At 26.6% G+C, this 22,303-nt stretch overlaps 1 protein-coding gene across 5 annotated transcripts in view; it reads right to left on the reverse strand.

The window, feature by feature from the left end:
* LOC118072335 (calcitonin gene-related peptide type 1 receptor-like) overlaps nt 1–19,994 on the reverse strand; it is a 110,695-nt gene extending 90,701 nt beyond the window's left edge. For all 5 annotated transcript variants that reach the window (XM_035092105.1, XM_035092103.1, XM_035092104.1 and 2 more), the window contains exons 1-2: nt 19,463–19,994; nt 10,617–10,687 (exon numbers count right to left, since the gene is read on the reverse strand). In XM_035092105.1, coding sequence (XP_034947996.1) covers nt 10,617–10,634 — 18 coding nt within the window. In that variant the 5' untranslated portion in view covers nt 10,635–10,687; nt 19,463–19,994. The remainder of the gene's footprint in view (nt 1–10,616; nt 10,688–19,462) is intronic.
* Nucleotides 19,995–22,303: the final 2,309 nt, after the last annotated feature.

Genomic DNA, 22,303 nt, shown 5'->3' on the forward strand with positions numbered 1-22,303 from the left:
CCATTTGAAAATATCTCCCATAATTTATTAGACTAATTGTTCTGACCAACTCGAACTAAAAATAATAATTGAAAAACCACCATTGACTTACTGCTCCATATTTAATGGAGACACTTGTACTGCACCACATGCGTTCTAGTTTCAATGGTGCTTCATAATAACACGTAAGATAATATTCAGAATTTGTTTAATTGATTCCAATTACGTTGTAACCTACGAGTAGTTCAAGCAGTACAATTTCAAGTACCTAAAGAGACGTCTTACGTAAATGACAGAATGATGGATTTAAGAGGATGTAAAAATAACTATGATAAATGTGAAAACCACTAAAAACAAATAGAGATTTATCAAAAATAAATTCCTAATGATTAATGCTATTTAATTTAATCCCTCGATTAATTATGAAGTAATTTTGATCTGATCGACAAGAAGTCAAAGTGGTGTAAAGGCGATTAATTAATTATATCCCTTATTTACTAAAATCATTCTTCTCCTGTTTGACCTAGAATTTATTTATAAACTCATCAAAACTTTACGATTAATATTCAAGTGGACTTAAACAAGTTTGTGATTTGTTATAATAAATTATTAAAATTATTAAATACACTTGATTGTCTTTAATATCATATCAGAAGTAAATAGTAGGTCAGTCAATATCGCATGCAATAATCTAAATATTTGCTTTCTTTATATCCAACTTTATTATAATAATTCAATAAATTTAGTAAAAAAAATTTTTTTTCTACCATTGATGTTATTGTTTTTATTTTTTTTAATTCATTGAAGTGTGTAATAAATAGTATAATTAATTATTAAAATTAATATAATCTCAAGAACATATATTATGTTGTTGAAATATTCAATGTTCCATTAGTAATTATCATTAAAAAATAATGCAAATCATGAAACAAATTATGGCTATTACTTTGATTAATATTAATCATTAGTCATAATCTACAGAAATACAGTCGATGTATGATACAAATTGTTTCGGAATAATTTCTGAATTAACAAAAAAATGAAAGTAAATTAATTGAATGGTCAAAACGATAACCAGTCGAATGAATAATTCACTAAATCAAGTTCATTCCTAGGGTCTTGATTAATATCGGATATTTTTTAACCTCAATAATAACAATAGGAAAATGATTTTTAGTTGATTCATTATTAGTTGGTGGATTAATAAAGCTTTTTATGATTAATGTAAAATAGCATTGTAATAACAATAAAACACATTATGATATGTTATTTATTTTAAATTGATTTTAAATGCATCAATGATAGAATTGAGATAAAAATAATCCGTTGGAGTTGAATTTATAATGTTTAAATAAAACTTTACTTATAAAAAAAAAATTATTAGAAATAGTTGAAAGGATTCTTTACTTTGTCAAAAATCTGGATAATAATTTCAGGAATGTTGGCAACTTAATTTATGCAAAAAGTTATGAGTAAAATATCTGAGTAAAACAAAAAATTAAAGTTGATTATTGTACGACTAAGATAATTGATTATTAATAATAATAATAATATAATATTAATTCTGTCGTATATTTTAAATTTATTTATCCCCTTATGTGATCTTTATGATATTAAAATAATCTTCTGGACTTCGCATTGAACAAATCAGACTGACTATAAACTTCGAAGTAATCAAATTTATCATCTTCAAAATGACTTTAATAAGAAAGACTCCTACACAATTTGAGAGTCATAATGTAAGAAATAGCTCATTGAATGAGGAATAATAAAAAGTTTACTTTGTAAGTTAGGAAATAAAATCAAGTCTAACATCTTAACTGATATCAAATATTTAATTACCACCTCACTTGTGCCATATTCCAATTCCAGTTTCAAGGAATAAACAAGTCTACCTATTATTGTTTAATTAGGTTCCATTTTTATTGAACTTATTCATCGTATTATTTATTTTTTAAAGCATTAAAACTTTCAAAAACATTTAAATTTAAATATTAAGTTATTAAATAATATATATAAATTAAATTTGACTGAAAAATCATCAATCAATCTGTGAAAAGTTTGACAATTGATGTTTTATTCTGGTTGATAGTAATTATTTAGTATTAAACATTGTTTCAATATAGTCATAACTTTATCATTTCCATGTATAACAATGTAGTTGAAATTGATCCAATATTAATAAGTTAGCTTGAGCATAAAAAAATTAGCAGGTAAAGCACGTATTTTATGGGTTTGATGGCGTTATTAAAAATAAGAGGTGAATGATAAAGACTAGGTAGGTCATAGGAACACACGCAAGAGCACATGTCAAAAGTAACATGACGTGGCAGATGATTTATATAGGTCATAGTTGACTTTGCACCTCCTTCACATACTAGACAGAATACAGATCCATGTGAGAATCTGGAGTTTGTACAACAGGTCTTGACTCATAAATTACAATTCCTAGAGACGCTGAAAGGAGTGTGAAAAATACTAACAACTTTTCTAGCTTTATATATGACATATTTTCGCTACACCATACGATACATACACATATCTTACCAGCCAGTAGATTTTTCTTAATTCTCTGCAGCGAAAAAAGGGGATATTTTGCTGTTTATATTTTTTTTTGCGTCAGGTAAGAGACAAAAAATGACAAAAAGTAGATGTAGTCATTTATGTTTTTTACATTGAATTTATATTCGCTGTAGAATGAAGTTAAAAAATGATAAGACATGATCAAGGGATGAATTACCTTGAGGGTAAGTAATTGTATCAATGATGAATCGTGATGTGATCCTTAGTTTTATAGTAGCAAGTTTACTGTTGTTCATTTTTATGACTTGTTTCAAGATATCTTTATAATGACTGTTTTTTTTGTTACTTTATGACATTGATAATTTTTTACGATTAATTTATCTTTCCTGGTGATAGATGGAAGAAATTTAAATATTTAGATTTCTTTAAATCGGCTTTGCGATAATAAAACAGTGAAAAATGTTAGCTTTCATTTCCATTTCCAACACAATTACTTTGATACACACTTTACTAAAGCAGTTTGCCAAGAAAAATATATTTGTTGAGGAATTAATCTAAATAATAAATAAATAAATATAATAAAAAGGTTAAACAAATTAATATAATCTAATGATTTATTTCATTATTTTTAAAAATAAATCATTATTATTCTAATAACTGCAAATAGTAAATACTTATTGATTTATTTTTAGAAAATGAATCCTAGAAGATCAATATATGAATGATTGAAATAGACAAATATAAATAACCATCTCAATTATTTTCTTTAACTAATTTTATTCAATGATAGTTGGGCAATGTTCCAATGCTTTTAATTTAAAAAGTGTTAGTTTTATAATGAAAAATTAGGTGGCACTGATTTAAACTCATTGTTAGAAACTGTTGATTCTTATTATCTTTAAGCCTTATATTTACCATCATTTTATTTTATTAATAATAATAGTGATAAATTAAATTATATATATATGACAACATTTTATTTATAATTAAAACTAAAACTAAAGAATTCATTAGAAAAGATTACAATGGAGGAACAAATTGAGTTAAAACATTGTTTCAAATGGTTGGGAAGGTTTCAAAAAAAGTGTGGTTCGTTTATCTGTTCTGTGCAATACAGGAAAGAGACATTAGTGTGTTTATCCAATCGCATTCAATTTCATGCTCAACTTGATTTCGAATAAGAGAGCATGAAAAAAAAAGCTTCGCTTAAAGTTGGAATTGGAACAGCACTGGATGAATTTGAAGTCGGAGTAAAGGTAACAGTATGAATCAGACATATTCTTAATCTAACTTAGTAGTGATGGAGACTCTTGAAGTGGACGATTCAATTCGCAGTTTGAAATTAGTTGCAAAGTTCAAGAATACCTCATCAGTATGAGTGCAGAGTCTCAAAAGACATATGCATATATGTATCCATTGAGAAAAGAATAAAAAGTATCTATTTAAATATGCACAAGTTTTAGTTGAGACTTCATTACCATAACTCTAACAAACTCACACGCTCAATCGAAATGCTAATATTCATGCTTTTGATGAATATTTATAACGCATCACTCCATTATTAAACTCAGTTATCATACTTAAATGCAACAAAACGTTTATACCTGCTACCATCATAATCATTTACATAAATAGATTTATTATTAAGTTTATTATTTATTGTTACATTGTTTGAGAAGTTGCTATGAAATTTTAAAATATTGATTTTCCCACTGGAATCATTCAACCAACCAGTAGTTGATGAGTTTTTATTTCATTAAAAATCAAGGTACCAAAAAATAAAATTATATTTGTTAATAAATGACAAGGGTTTTTCTTTAATGTCCTGGAGTAAATAATGTGATAGAGGAAGTTAAAGTTAGATGATTCGTTGATCAAATGAGATTTAGAAAGTTCAATGAATGAATGCAATGTTTGAAGAAAGTGGAAAGGTGTTATTTTTAGTCACCCTAGTCCTGATGCGTTTTTAAGATAGATTTAATAAAAGAAAAAAAAGAAAAAAAGCTGGAGGATTAAAAAAAAAGATCATATATCATGAAAGAAGAGTATGTTTGGGGTTGAATGTTCAAGAATTTGGAGAAATGAGTTAGTCATCAGAACTTCTATCAACAATCCTTTCTACTTTTTTCTTTAATCTTACAATGAAATTATTATTTAAATAATAATAATATAGCATTAAGTTATTGTATTAATTTTTAATTATTTATTGTTATTTAAATTGTAGAATAAATACGCTTGATATAATTGAAGATCAATGTATCAGTTGTTTATTGCAAATTTTAACTTCTCCAACATACAATTCCCCTACAGATAAATAAACACTCTACACTTAAATTTTTAAAATGAGTTATTCATCCTCATTAAATATTTTTAACCAACCATAAATAAAAATGGAAATATCTCAACTGAATACAATGTTTACAATTATTATTATTTCTTTAAACTGCATAAATTAATGAAATGAACTGACATTAATTAATAAACTTTTACTTTTTTATGATTTACTTCTAGGCTATTTTCATTTGCATACGTGGACACATATGTAAATTTATTAAAAAAAAAAAAAATCCAATGAGAGAAGAAAATAAGTAGTGGTACAGGTCATGCAAGCAAGTAAACATCGATCGATATTTGTTCCCTTCGGAAAACGCGTCACTAGACACACGGTGTTTAAAAAGAACTTGTGAATTTTTTATCTAGCATGATTATTTTTAAATAAAAAGTCACCTTACGTCAATTTGTACAGTTATTCTTCTGATGACGTATGACAAGTCATTTGCGTGACTTGTTATTTTTTAAGACCGAAAAAGCTTCGAAAGAAACGTTAAAATGAACTCAATTAATCAATCGTCAGCTGTTCAGCAAATGTCATTTTTGTATCGTAAAATTTAAGATAAAAATTTTAACACCCTCACATTATTAATTACTTCGTAATAATGTTTTAAATAATAAAATAATCGTGAGAGTTTCTTCTATAATAATCTTCACTACTCTATTATTTATTAATAAATGAAAAATGTATTTTATTTTATCTCAATTCATTCTTTCATTATTAAGCTAATAAATCAATTAACAAATATTACATAATTTACAATAATAAGAAACAATAATATATCATGAATAAAATTGAAATGTATTTGAAAACAATTTAATTTTGTTTATAAGTCTAGAATAAATATTATTTTTAAATGCAATATATTGATAATAACTAAAAGTTACCAATAACAATTTAGTATTGCTGATATTAAACCTGATATGAACAAAGATTGACACACTTCTGGTTCAATGTAGTAAACCCTGGTCCAATGTTGGACTAACAATGAAAATGAACCAACCTTTATTCCTACCATTGAATTAATGTTGTTAGTAATAATTTAATTTCGCTTAGAAATCAATCACGTGGAGCTTCAGGGTCACATTTATTTAACGATTTGTTTCTTTACTATAAAATTAGTATAAATTGGAATCCAACTTAACAAAATAAACATTTTAAATCTCGTGATATAAAAATAAATATACTTAAACTGTCAAACCCACGACAGTGATTATTTACTAGATACCAAGTTAATCAAAGTTAAAAATCTGATATTCACCATAAAAAAAATTTGACAACTTAAATCCCACCATTTTATTGGAATCTTTACGCAGTCTTTTAATAACTCCTAGTCACTATCATGTGACATCCTCCTACATTACTCTTTATGAACGTCACCAATTATTTTTATCGACAATTTTCACAAACTTGTTCAGAAGATCAATTCAATAATTTACCAAAAGACTGGAATTCTCTTTATACTTGATGATTTTTAGTATATAGTGATTTCACAAGCCTGTAATTTATTTTTAGGGCTTAAAAAGGGGGATAAAAATATTATGATCAGTTTAAATGATAGCCACTCATTGGGATAAATATAAATTTAGACATTCTATTTGAAAATTCAACGATAAAATAAGGTGGATATAAGAAAAGTAGATACACGAGAATCGATATCTTCCAAATTGGTATTCTCAAATTACTTAAAGTGATTGCATCGACAAAGAAATTTATATATCTGGTGGGTTTGTACTAAAGATAGTACAATGCCATTGAAAACTATTCAGTAAAATACCAACGTGCAATCTTCTTCAGATCAACTGATTCCTCAAATAGTGATTGCACTTTCTTATCAAGATCTAATAAATACAAGAAGAAAAATTATCTCGAAATAGTAGAGTTCTTATTTAAGAAAAACATCATTCTGTTCTCTCTTTGTACAATACAAATTTTCATCATACATAATTGATATAATTGGTTTTTATACATAGACGGAAGTTAAATAGCAAAAGAATAGTTTTATTGTCAAATCAAATAATGGAATATAAAAAAAATGGAGTAATAAATTTCGCAATAGAATAAACTTTCAGGAAACTTATTGAATGAATTTATCTGTGTTAAAAAAAAAAAAAAGATTGAATGGTCATAACATTGTCAGAACCCTAACATTTTTCACATGATGTTCAATGAAATAGAGAGATTGGCATTGAAGATATAACTAAGTGTTCAGATCTAAAAAAACAAAAAAAAAAACAAATTGAACAGATTTAACTGATAAAGAGAAGTAAAAAGAATGTAGGTTGGAGCATGTGGAAATGTTATCTTAGAACTCAGTCTCTTTAATTGTATAAGAAAGAAATATTGCAGTTGCATTGGAAATTAAAGTTTTATTTCACTTCATTTGTGTACTCTTAACTGATTTTATTCATTTCATTGAAGAAAATGAATAACAGTGTCTTGTAAATTTATTCCAAGTAGTTTAAAAACATTAATAAGTTTGTTGTCTGAAAGATATATTTATTGTATACTTAATGTACGTTATGTGATAGATAAAGATCAAAAGATTTTTAGGAATGCAGAATTCTCATTAAATGTTGTGAACTTGATCTTGACTATCAACGTCATCATTGCAGAGCTGAATCTTTGCAGGAAGGTATCCTAGTCTGACCATGTCTGTATCTACTTCTACTAGCAGAAAGGAAGGAAAAAGAGTAGGGAAGAGAATTCAACACCAGAAAGAGAATTAAATATCACTAACAATGAAGAAAAAAATTCCCTATTCTATTTTTACGACTACTATTGAAGTTTATTTTATTTTGAGGAAATAGCTATTTAATTAGTAGAGACTTGTGGTTGAATGGAATAACTAGATACTAGAGGTACTCTCAGAACGTAGAAAGTAAAAGGAATAACTACTGAATGGTTTCTCTTTTTTAATTGTTAGCTGTATTTAATTTTCAACTGTTAAATTCTCTTTATTATTTCTCTCTTCTTTTTATAATCAAAAGTAGATACAGACATGCTTAGACAAGATTATTATCTGGAGCTAAAAAATCGTATTATTTCTTATTCAAAAACATATTGTTGTGAATTTATAAAAATAATACGTTATTTTTTTGTAAAGAATCTTTCGTAATATTTCGTTTAAAAAATTCATGTAAAAGACAAAAATAAATCATCTTAGAAAACAATGAAGAAGTTGATATAGTCATTTGGCAAACTTACAATCAATTTTAAATATTTTTTTTTCTAAATGAGCATAAAAACTATTAAAAACATCTTTAAATTATATAAACATTCTTCGAAGTTATTTAAAAAATTTTTTTCAAATAATTTGTACTCAGGTTAAGTTATTTTTATCGCAGTTCTCATTTGATTTCAATTTACCTGTCAAGCAGAGTAATTTTTATCTAAAAACGATATTGATGCACAATGTTCTGAATGACTTGTCATGGTCTAATTAAATTAATTTGCGTCCTGCAGGATGTATGCAGAATAATTTTATTCCCATGAATTACTCTTTTTCCCACTCAAACCAAAAATAGTAAATAAAGTTTATTTTATTTCCTAACTTAGAGATAATGATGCTAAATAATTATTACTCGTCATTAAAAGAAAAAAGTCAAATTATTGATTATTGTTTTTATTTGGTAATAAAGCTTTTTTTATTTAAGTATAACTAAAAAAATTAAATCCATTTAATATCTATTCTCTCATCATTAAAAATATTATCTAAGTGATTGCGGTTCGTTTATTTACCTTGGAGTCATCAGACACTTACTGCGTGCGTAAACACTAAAAAATTAATAAAATTGATAAAACCGATAGATTTTTTGTTATCAAGCGGATCGACAAAAAAGGATGAGTGGTCTAGAAGACACATTCTATAGCTATCATCATTATCGATTATATGAAGGACTATATGGAATAAAAGATAATCTTGATGAAGAAAAAGCTCTAAGAGAACATCAATCACTTAGCTTAACGGCTTGAGTTGGCTTCTCAACCAACTCAACCTGATCCTGTGGCCTGTCATGACCTTCAGCGCATAGAAAAAAAGAAACAAACTGATAACATTAATCGAAGATTTACTATGTCCAGACATTTATCTGTCATTTAATGAGATCATCCTTCTAACTATGATGATTGTTGGCTAAGTTTTCCACTTGCAATTTTAAAAAAATATTGAACAGATTGAAATTGATGTATTCGATTAAAAGTTTTTGAAATTCTTGCACTATGTGGTTGAGTTTGTCTTGAATCCCCATTTGATTACTTTTGTTACTTTATGAGATAGTTAACTTTTTGTTCAATCTTTTGCATTGGAATATAGGCTATGTATGTAAGAAAAGTAATAACTAGGTGGACCAACTTTTTTCATTTACTTTGTCGTTTCCTGTATGTGAAGAATTTTAAAATTAAATTTTCATCCCTGTATTAAAACAAAAAAAGGATATTTTTGTGGTCGTTCTCACAAATAGCATAAAAAAAATTATTTTTATACGAAAATAATCAAAGTAAAATTGTTTTTTTTGTTTTAAATACAATTTTTATTCCATATTTTAATTCTTTCTCATGGGATTTTTTTTGCAATGAGGTTATGAATAAATCAGAATTTTATTTTCTTGACCACTTTTAGAGTCCTTTGAGATTAGTCGAATGAAAACTAATGGATTTTTTTTTACTCCAAAATTGAAAACAAATAAATTTTAATCAATAAACAAGCATAAATCACATGAAAATGATTACTTGTTCGAAAAGAAATTAATTGAAGTTTACATTTGGAAGAAAAAAAAATATTGGGATCTTAGGGGAAGAAAGGGTGAGTTAGAATATGGAGATAAGAGGTGGAACGCTCAAAAAAAAAATTTTATGATCTATTATCTATTTTTAATATCTATTATATTCATTAATACATTAATACACGCTTTGCTTCACTCCACCCTCCCTTTCCTTCTGTCCCAGTTTGCTCTTCCTCCCCCTAATATTGTTCTTCACCTATGCCAAAAGTTCTCTTTTCTATTTGAGACGTGTGAAGCTTTCAGCATGGGTATGGTAAAATATTAAGCTCTTGGTAGGACAATTGGATCAATTCAAACCACATATTTACCAGCAGTAATCTTTTCTATGGTTTGAATCAATCCATTTTTCCTCCCTTATGTGTGGAATATATTAAATTTTGTGTGATTATTATAAACAAGATGGATTTAATTTAAAAATCCTATACGAATTATAAACAATAATTATTTAAAACAAATTCATATTAACATAAAAGTGTATTTTTAATTTAATAAATGTAAATGGAAGAAATGAATAAAGAAAAATATTCAACAAAAAAGAATTCCATCAAGCAAACAATTAATTTTCATTGAATTTTATAAACTACTCAAGTCAATTAAAATAACAAAATTAATAAAAAGTATGTTTTGATTCGATTGGTCCGTTGAAATAAACGACATTACTTTTAACTGGAAAAACAAACTATCTGAACTTGTCTGACATATGAAGAATTCTCTACTGCGATCTCATTTCGTTTACACACGTTTGAGGTACGAATTTAAGTACTGAATAAACAAAAAATTCTCGATGAATTGGTTAAGAAAATTTTTAAATAAAACATCAAGTAACATAGTTAGACTTTCTTTTAAATGTCAAAATAATAAAAGAGGATTCACAGATATCTACAAGAGATGCTCCGGAAGTTTAGTTTATCAAATCTATAAATATGTTAGACTACGTAATCTTCAGCGAAAAACTAAAATGACTATTCTCTTAATGCACAAAACTTATTGACACATACCTCCATTTCCACTTCCATTGTAGTTTGATTGAATGAGCCAAATTACTCTAGAAATCCTTTGGTGAAAATTTCTGGAAAAAGAATGAGTAGAATTAGTATAAAATTCAAGTACGTTCAAGAATAAGTAAATTTTGCAAATTAGAATTTGAAAAAGAAATTTGAATTTTTTATTCAATATTTATTACAATATGTTTAAAAGTAATTAAAATGAAATTGAATTCACTCTATAAACTTCAAAATAATTAAATTTTTTTTAAACCTAATCTTTCTAACCAAAAGAAACAATTAAATAATTTATTAATTCTATAAATTAAAATGAAGAATGGGACAGATTGTTCGTTAATTTAGTAAAGTAGATTTGCCTAATAAATTCGGTGATAAATTCTCACAAATTTCAAATGTATTACTGAAGTTAATCTAGATTAAATTGCAATGGTTATAAAATGAAACGAAACAGTTTAGAAAATGGAAGTAAATTTTCTACATAGCTACATATCAAATGGCAGGAAAATAAAGAACACAATTATTATGTACATTGAAACTTATATTAGGTAATCATAATGAAAGAAAATCCATCAGTTTAATCATATAATATTTCATATTTGCACAAGTTTCACAAAAAGAAGCTTATTAAGAATCATAAGCTTCAATGAAATTAAGTCAATGCTTTAAATTTATTAATATTTTCATAAAATATCTGAATTTTAAAGAGATGGAAACTATCTGAAATGTAAAGTTGCTTTGATCTTCTCAGCTGGATGCTCATGCTAGCTAGAGAGAGCTGTTAGGAAACTACCAATGTATTAATTAAACCAATACTTTCTTCAGGATTATTTTACTTAAAAATTTAAACAAAATAAAAAATTAAATAATATAATTCATCTCTAATCTTGACTTTATCAAAAAATGTCTTAAAACATCTCCAGTTATAGAATGAAAACCCGTTTTGTATAACAAATGTAAATGTATTTCAAGTTAGAAAGTCATTTCCAAAGTCCTTATCTCTATCTGGTATGAATGTTAATTTATTTAAATGAGTAATAGACCAGTTTATTCCATTGTTTCTTGCCAAAATAAAGAGAAATAATATCACAATATAATCAGTTCTGGTTTAACTGAATAAGTATTTAGAAAAAAAAAGCAAATGAAACCTTGATTTTTTGTTGAAAGATTTCATTCCTGATAGTACCTTTCGGTGTAGCTAAACTTCAAAATAATCCATTAATCATAATCATAACGATATATTGGATAAATTTGCATTTTACACAATGTAATGGCTTATATAGATGCAACTGACTTCAATTATTATCAGAGATGAGGTTACCTAGGAGAATGATTATGCATATAATATGCAAAGAGCTTTTGTATATACCAAAGTGTCAAGCTTACTAACATCCATATAAATTACTCCTTTGATTGTCTCCTATACTAAGCGAACTGTGACGCGTGCATGTAAGATGCAAGTTACTTGCACGAGACATGTGAGAGTCACTGTCAAAACGTCATGTCAAATTGTAGGGTTTGTTGGTTGGTCGGGTTTTTTGACACTCCAATGCAGTTCAGAAAAGTGAAAATAGATCCGATGCTTCAAACAAACCACACAACATGAACATTAACTGGTAAAGATAAGTCTTAACATATCTATATAATAGCAGATCTTCATCGATGTAGTGAGCCAGTTAGTCATGGAAATAGAATGATTTATCGACTTGGCCCACAGCCAAAATTCACTTTTATGTTGAATTTTTCAACATTCAAAATAACCAGAACATCAAAAAATTTTTAATCTTTTATCTATGGTGTACAATTCACTGAATCTATTTCTCATTTGATACTTTTTGAATTACTTTCAGAATGAGGGTTCGTTTGGGATGATAATGGAAGCATTGGGGCAGTGAAATGACCTTTGAATAATATATTTTTAGACCCATGTTATTTCTACTTGTACAAATAAATGATATTTTTAAAGGATAAAAATATATCTACAAAAAGTGTGCTTGGTTATCAAAAGAATAGGTTCAGTTATTTTAAATTTTATACATTTTTGAAATTTTTCAATAGATTTTGGCAAATAGATGAACTCATTGATGACAAGCAACTATTTCATTTACTGGATACTACTTACTATTTTCTTTCATTTAAAAAAGACAGTTTTTATTTGAAGATCTTTACTATCATTGTTTTCAATCAATTATTTTATAGTTTGTCACAAACAATAAAAAAAACGTTCTCTACGGACAATTTAAAAATCATAAAATACAATAGCTTCATGAAATTCTGATTGAAAATAAGATACCAAGTTTTGATTTACTCTAATATTTTCTACTTCAACAAGTATCCACTCATTTGATAAATAAACTCGTTCCTAGTTCTATATACTGCTACATTAAAGTGAAACTATTATCCACAACAATTCAAAAACTATTTATTAAATTATCAAAGCAAAAAATTTGTTAAATGATTGCAATTTGTTTTTTATATATTTATTATATAGTTATTACAGTGATAATTTTGTACTGCTATGAATAATGAAACAAAATATTCTGCATGTTCAATAAATACAGTCAAAGCATACTCATCATTGGATCGACCTTGTCCTGGTCCAAGAGTCCAATACAGCAGTTTCTATGCATTATCATATTATAATGCATATAAATGATATTCAAATATATTGATTAGTTTCATCATTATTATTATAATAATTGTGGTGATTACTGCTACTATTAATATTTAAATATTTATTTGATTGGATAAGTTTTAGAAACCTAAACTACATGAGACTGCAATTTTCCTAGTTTACTTTAATATTTTACTTAAACAACAAATTAAAGTAACTTTTCGTGTCACAATCTTAACTCTCTAGGTGCAAAAGTTATTTAAAATAATTAATTTGAACAAAAAAAAAAAAGTAATGATAACTTCATTAAAAAATTACTGAGTTAAAAAAGCGAGATTGATTAGCAAACTTCTTTATCTTATTTAGTAAAGTTGGGAGGAAATAAAAAAATCCATGGGATTTGTAATAAGATTTTTTTCTCAACAGCTTGAAAATTATATGAACAAAAATGATCAAAGTAATTTGGAAATGATGACCAGTAATGAATCAATTGAAACGTCATCAATCATAAAACAGACCTTGGAGACCTGCTAATTAAGTGACTAATGTACAAGGATATATAATGTCCAAAAAAAAAATACTGATTCATCTGACTATCATTGTATTCACTTCATCTTTACCAGTTAACATTTTTATCAATTCTAACTTGGAATAATTTAATATATATACATTGATTTTCTTTCACTCTTACTTTATCATGGAGGAAATTTTTATGAACAAGGAACTCAGTCTACCGATTCGAAGATGAATGGTAAAGTTTCAAAGAAACTTTTTTGATGGACATGATTAAACTTTCGGTCAAATTTAATAGCTCAAAGCTGAATCAAGACCTAGAGTTATGTTAAATGGACGAGGGTTGAAGACACCCTCAAATTAAATCTAAGTACACAAGTAAACCTTGTTCAAGTTTGACAGACGTGCTGTGGGTGTACTGGTCGACCAATAGGCGTGGTTGCAGAAACCACTATCGACTGTGTTTGCCTTTTCCAATTATCATCTTTACAATAGTGCATGAAATAAGGACAAATTAAAATCAGTTAAATAAACAGGATTCTTGAGAGAATAAGGATAAAGCTTTAATATTCATTATCGTTAAGATAAAAACGTGCTACCTCTGGTCTTGCTAAGACCTTTAAACTCTATATACTCTTAATTAAAAACACGTTTCTTTTTCTAATTATGCCCTTCTTGGCACCTAAGGTATGAATAAATTTTCTTCTTAATGGTTTTAGCTAATTGCAATTGATATTCACACTAAAATGCTAGTTCTGATAAATGGCAAGGTAAAATAAATTTGTCTCAAATGTTATATAAAAGTGTTATAACATTGATCATCAATACCTCTTTTCCTGCAAGTTTCAATAAATTTATTTGTAAATTTAAAACAGTTTCAATCTTCTTCATTTACTTATATAATCCTATCAAATGAAATCAAATAAAAAAATAACAATTTCAAGGATTATTACAGATTCTTTATTTTATATATCAATATTCAGACTTCAATATCAAAAGATACCAATCTAATCTAGATGTTTCTTGGGAATTCAATTTCAATTTTCATTAATAAAAAGCAAAATATAATAAAAAATGATGTGCTGAAGTATGTTGTAAGAATCTCGTAAAGTGTGGTATTAAAACTTGTTTCACCATAAAAAAAAGCTGTTGAATTAATGTAGGATGGACTCTATGACTATTTCAGACAGTTTGGGATAGGGTAGTTTACCCATTTGAATTAAATTCCCCAATCTACTTGACATGGTCATCTCACTTGGTTCTATCCTAAAAAAGTTAGTGAAATTATCTAAATGACACTAAGAATTTTGTTGACCAATTGAATAAATAATTAAATCAATGAAAAAATGAAGGATTTTGCTTTGAATTATACTTGAAGTAGGAAATAAGTAAACAGTTATTCATTAAAAATATTCACCAATAAACTTTTAATGATACAACTTCTTTAATTATATATTAATCCAATAAATATTTTCATTTGTTTTTTCCACAAATATACTTGAAACTTTCACCCAAAAAGTAATTCAAAGTCTAATAAAAAATTATTGATCAAAAAATTATATGAAAATTGTGTAATTTTCTTCTATATTATTATCTTTATTTCAACTTAGTTATTAAAAGAATATCATTAACATAAATATTATTTGAAACATAATGAAAAGAAATGTCCAATGAAATGTGATTCAATCTATATCAAATAAGTTAATCATTCAATTAATTATGTTCTTTCTTTACAAGTTACCAAGATTATTAATTAATCACTCTAAATTATTTAACTACACTTCATCGATTCTACAATTATCCTTTTGTTTCCCCTACTCCATAAAAGTATCTTCAACTTTAACAAAAAAGCAATTTACCACTAGACGTCTGGACCATCTGGAGGGTGTAAGGAAGAATAAGAAGGGCATGTGAAATATAGCCTCATAGACATAGCATGATATGACCACGCCTATAACTCTTTCACTACATACAGTGAGAAAAGGGGGAAAATAAATAATAGCAAAAATGATTTTTTTCAACAAACTTATGATGAGTTTCGATGGAAGAGAAAAGGTCGTGCTAAGAATATATAAATCCTAGTACACTAGAGAATTTGAAAGATCAACTATTATTTATTTCTTTACTTTAAATATTCGCAAATAAAAAGAAAACCTGCTATTCTTTATGAAGTTTTGCTAATAGTCTACCATAGAATATCTGAAATATCATTACGAGATTGGATTTTATAACAAAACTAACCATTACCATTGTGTTCTCCTCTTTGTACTAATTGCTATCATAGATTGCCCCAACAAACAGATCCCACAGCTTCTACTTGGCATCGTAAGGTATATGAAAGCACTCTTGTAATAGCTGTTATGCTGTTAGGTATTAAAACCACCAACTAAACAAGGCTTTCAAAGCAAGCATTGCTGAAGAGAAAAGTTTTATGATACAAGTGTAAACAATATAATTCATTTAAGAACAATACATTTTTTTCTTCAACCATAAAACTTTAATTTTAGTTAATGAAATAGTTACTTGTGAAGAGAGAATCAATTTTGTTGATACATGAAAATAAACTGTTATCATTACGTCATTGATATCCTTGTTGGAGGATAAGAGGTACGGTATAGTACCATTCTACTGCCTACATAAAGTGTTAATGTAATGATATAGATAATTTCTATCAGATATCGTGCTTTCATTCAAGGTATTTAGTGGGGTTAATATAACAACAGAGTGTATAAATAGAAGTCAATAAATTTAAGACGTAAGTAGAACAGTGGAAGTAGTGAATGAAAACCCATAAATTAGTCAAAATAGAGATTAAAATAAAAAAGATGTTTGTTTAAAAGAATCTATGCATGTTAAATGAACATCAACCTTGTTTTTTATTATAGCATTAAATAAATTTATATCAATACTTAATCATTATTGATTTTTCTATTTAGTTTGCTTTAAATAAATTCAACAAATACTGATCTAGATTTGTAGAATCAAATTTTAAATTGAAAAAAAAACTGATAATATTACTTTCTTTTTTTAAATTCGGTCAATGAAATTTTATTTCATTGCCACTGAATTCTAAACTGTGTTATTTGCACTGAAGTGAATTACATCTATAAAAAGTTGTATGATCAAAGTAGAGAATATTTTTTACACCTCTATATCTGAGTTTTGATTTAAAGAAAAAGCTTTTGAAATCGAGAATTTATCGTTGTTTTTAATATCACTCTTTATATTCATAAAAGAAACAAGCATTTTATAGAAAAGAACCACTTCATGTTCAGAACAATTTGAAAATGACTTTGCAAAATTTTGATAAATACATGTGTATCTTTCGAAATGTCAGAAATTTAAGACAAATGTTTCTCAGTACATAATAAATTCCCATAGAAGTATTCTACTCCATTTGATATTTGGATCTCCAACCCTATCACCAATCATGCTACTATAAATATTAAATTTTGGAAAGCTTAATAAAACGTTAAATGATAAAGCAAAGCATTAATTCTATTGAAGTTGTTTATAAACAAATTCAGTGAAAGTTAATAAAGTGATCTAATCAAAATCAAATAAAGATCTGTATACATTGGAGAATATAGTGTCACTGAAGCTTTTTGGTGAACATAAACCAAACCTTTTATTCGATGTAATTTACGAAATGAAAATAGAACGGAAGTTTGATTTACTCAAAGGTTATTCAGACCCAATAGCTGGAGATTATCGGGGTCACACTGTATTTTTAATACGTTTATATTGAGTGAAAGAAGGTAAAGTTAAATAGTAAAAAGAAGATCGATGTCTGTCATTATAAGTCGATGCACTACACAGAAATGTATTATGCTACGGATATAGCCACTATATTATCAACAGTCTTTTTCCTTCTCTGACAATTCTTCTAGTTGTACTATTTAAAAATAACAGGTGTAGAGCAAAAAACTATTTCAATAGATATATTATGTCATCTGTCACAAATTTCACTTGGAGATATTAAGTATAATTTAATGAATAAATTAATCATTCAGTATTAAAATAATTAGATAATCTTTAGACCCTCGAAGTAAAGTTCACTAAAGTTCTGCGTACCTTGACAACAAGATAGCACTTTGAATCACTAATCTTAGCCCTTTTGGCTCACTGGACCGGAAATAATAGAGCGCTGTCACATCACGCGTCGTGATTTTCCAATTGGCAAGTACAAATAGATAGACATGAAATGATGTACACACATTTGCTGTCTTTTTCTTTCTCAATTATACCTCCTACTCATTCTTATTGAAATAAACCTGACTTTGATCTGAAGTGATCATGCCACATGTGATTTTAGTTGAACACCGAAATCATTTAAATTTAAAAAAAAAAGTAGCTAATGTATCTATAAATTATTATAATAATTTATAGGATTTAGTGTAATACATAATATTTTAAAGTAACAAATTTTTCCACTAGAATTTATAATTAATGAGTAATTGAAAAATAATCATTGAATTAACATTCTAAAAACTTAAAGTATATAATTTAATTAAAAAATTATTTAAAAAAAAATCAATATGAATTATTCATTTGATTTAGCACTAAAAAAAAACCGAGACTTGTCATGTTGAAATTAAAAACTTATTGATGCTTAACAAATATGATAAGTTGTTAAAAAATCCTTATTGAACATATAGAGATGTCAGAGAATGAAAAAAGAGGTTGACATGAAGCAATTACGATCATTCCAACTATGAAATTAATTCCGAGAATATTCTGCAATTTCTTTTCTTTAAATTAATTAATGCTTTCTGCAAGCAGATTATAATGAACTATAATCTCAATAATAATCATTCTATTAAAATTATCACTCATATTATTACTATGATATTTAATTAATTGAATTGATTTAGTGTATAATTGAAAGAGCGTTAAAATACTGCTTTTAATATATCTAAAAAAATTGATAAATTGAAATATAATTAATAGCTTTACAGTGTTATCAAAAATATTATAATTTTATTCCAAGTAACTAAATGTATTCAACCATTGAAATCTTGTAAACAAATCAATGACAAATTGCACTTTGTAATGAGTAATTTATTCATGAAACAACCTCATAAACTGAATAGTGCATTACAGTAACAATAATAATGATAGTGATATGCCAACTCTTAGAAAAAATTCGTTACATTTATTCATCAACTGAACCAAGTTGCAATTATGATTTAAATTACTAAAAATGTTTCTCCAAGTCCTTAGGAACACCTTACACTTTTAACGAATAAGGATTTCATTTTAATGAAGAATATAAAAAGTGCTAATTTAATGCACAAAAATTAACTAATCTATGTGCAAATGACATATGTTTGCACATAAAATTCAGTATGATACATTATATCAAGGTTGAAGAAATTTTCTCACCACAAACAATATAGAAAAAATATGTGTCAATAAATCTCTCGAACTTCACCTCTATTCATTTTTGCAAAACTTTTAAGCGCAATTGTTTGAGCATATATGATGAACAGGCATTGTTTCCACCCCTATATATATTTAAACAAGTTGGAATAATTTATTCCACCATGACAAACAGAGTTCTCCAAATTTTTTAGTCCCTAGAGGATAATAAATGTATCATTTCCACTTGAAAATTATTATTACCTAGTTTTAGTGAGAAAGTTGAGTTAGCTAATTTCGTTATTGTCATTAAAAAAGTATAATTCTAAATGAGCAATAAAATTAATTTACTTACTGATATGCACTTATCGTGGTTTGATATTGGAAAAACTTTCAAGGGCTTTATTTTACTGCTTCTTATCTTTGTAGAAGTTCTTAAGAATCTCTGATACTTGCTGAACTACCCGAGTGTTCGCGAAAGCGACACTTAGCTGTCCAAAGTGCTTTTATAGTTTTGATCATCAACGAGTAAACTTTGTTTTCCTATGTCTTTGAATCAAGTAACTTCAAGAGCAAGGTCAAGATTTTCTAAGAATCATTAAACATACATTTTAAAACTCATTTCCATCAATTGTTTGTCAAAAAATTCCAAAAAAAACTTTTTGTTAATCGTTGTTACTACTTGTTACTGTCCATTGCATTATTTTGATTTTGGAAATCTTAAAATTAATTTATAAATGATAATTCTCAATGAAAATAATTGAAAAACTTTTTAATTGTTATTTAAAGTATGTGTGATTGAAACGAGAAACTGTCACAAGGATAACAATTGTATCATCTTAATGCAAACTTAGTCAACAAACGTTATTTTATGATGCACGCGGACAACTGATCTTAGGACACAAACTTCACAGTTCGGTGTAAAGCGTGGTTTGTCAAATGCGCGCGCCGCCTAACGAAGTGTTTTGTTTCTGGTTCTATGCGCAAACGCAAATATTACAATCGCGCGCTTTTTCTTGGAGCCGGGTTTTGTGTTTGTGATTAATTTATAATTATTCATTTTATAAATCATAACACAATTAAAAATCTACGAAAGAAAAGAATAAAAAAAAATTACGTCAACAATTTTTTCATAACTTTTTTTTTTGGAGCACGATTATTTTTTTTCATTCAATCATAAATTTTCCAGCGATTAAATGAAATTAATATTTACTTTCAACTTGTAATTATTAAAATTTTTATTTTTGTATAAAAAAAAAGAATACATTGAACCCCAGATCAAAGGATAAATTTTTTTTTTATCTTTGGTCGTTATTAACTACTGTCGGTAACAGAAAGTAGATTATTTTTAACAATCAGTCAAAAAGAGTTTTATCTTTACGATTAATGATAATATTTATTACTGTATTATCAAATGCGATTAACTAAGAATTTTTTGAATGTAATAAGGAAAAATGAAAAATTATTGATTCTGAATTTAAATTAATAATAAACTAAAATGGAAACCTTCTTAACATATCTAGTAAAGTTATAAATTTTAAAAGCTATTCTCTTAAAAGTACCTAATGCGACAAAAAAAATTCACGAACACTATTTATGAATTATTAATATAATTAATAAAGAACAAAAGTGTTACGATGATCACTAAAAAAAAATTTCTGAAATAAATAATCATTTATCTTCCCTTCGGCCGTATTCTATAATTCATTGTTACTTTTTAAGGAATAATTATTCTTTATCTTGCAAAAAAAAGTCAATTGTTAATTAAAAATGACAATATTTGTTTATCGATGGCACTTGTAAATAATTGTTCTGTCATTAAACTTGTCGCATTCTTAGATTAACTTTCAAAATAATATATAATAAATGAGACAAACAATTTCTATTTAAATAAATTTAATTACAAGTATTTCCTTTGAAAATAAAAAAAAACAATAATTACCATTGTGAAGTAAATTTGCTAAAAATAGTCTTTCATTTTCATTTGTTCGTATTTCTAAGGCATGCAACGGTTTGTAAATTAATTAGTTGAGAGTTTTTGACATCTAATGATGCATAAATTGGATTTCTTAAAGTCAACGATGTTGACAGAAAGTCATTCTCGGCAATAACAGTCAAAAGAACATTGGTGTCGCGCGACTAGATTTGCGCAATGCGGAAAATTTCATACCTAAGCAGAAAGGTATCTTATAATGAAAGAAACTCTAAGAATAAACTAGAGTATAAAATCATTGATTTTACATTTAAAATCAATGTTCAGCTCTAAATGTTGGAAACAAAATAGTGGCCAATATTTAATCAATAAATATTCCTTGGCAAATCTGTGGCATATTACATTATCACAAAAAGTGCTTGGACAATTTCCTCCCACACATATTCACGTTTCTCCAATGAAGCGAAACCAGACCTTGTGGCCAATAAAATGGTCATTTCGAAATTTTATTGTCATCCATTAAACTAATGCAGATGTAACCATTCAATGGCAATCGAGAAACTGTTTAAATTTTCTTCATTGCAACAGCACGAACAAAAATCTTAAAAGACTTGACTTTTGTTTTATTCTCTTCAAGAGGGTTTTTCCTTTTATATACTGTATATAAAACGAGCATCGGAAGGAAATCAAGAGGCTTTGTAAAGTCTCAAAGGCGATAATTATTATTATTATTATTAGAGTATTGTAATTTTCACAGTACTGGAAATAATTGTTCTTTTGTTAGCTTTGTTGCACAATGTCACACTATAAATTGAGGATGCTTATTATTATGCATCAATGATAATTAATGAATCATGTACCTATATATACATATACATCAAATACTTTATTACATTCAATTTTGATTTTTCAATGTTTTTCTTTGTTCACACATCAAAGCAACATCAAGTCAATAATCACTAATAACATTGACCCTCATTTTTTATGCTAATAATGATGACAATTTAATTGCCTGAAAAATTCTATTATCAATCTTTACTATCTATTCAAACTCAATCATCATTGTAAACAGAATAGACTTTTCAAGACATTACTGTAAAATTGTATTGACATTTTTTCAATTTTATTTCCAAGTCAATTTGAATTTTTCATTAAAATTTTCATTTTTTTCCATTTGTTGATGATATTTTTAACAATCTCCATTTAATACTTTTTCCATTTAAATCAATTCAATTTATTGAAAGAAAAAATTCAATTTATTTT

The sequence above is a fragment of the Chelonus insularis genome, unplaced genomic scaffold (assembly GCF_013357705.1).
Source record: "Chelonus insularis isolate UGA/USDA-ARS -01 unplaced genomic scaffold, ASM1335770v1 contig_93_pilon, whole genome shotgun sequence".
Classification (NCBI taxonomy): Eukaryota; Metazoa; Arthropoda; class Insecta; order Hymenoptera; family Braconidae; genus Chelonus; species Chelonus insularis.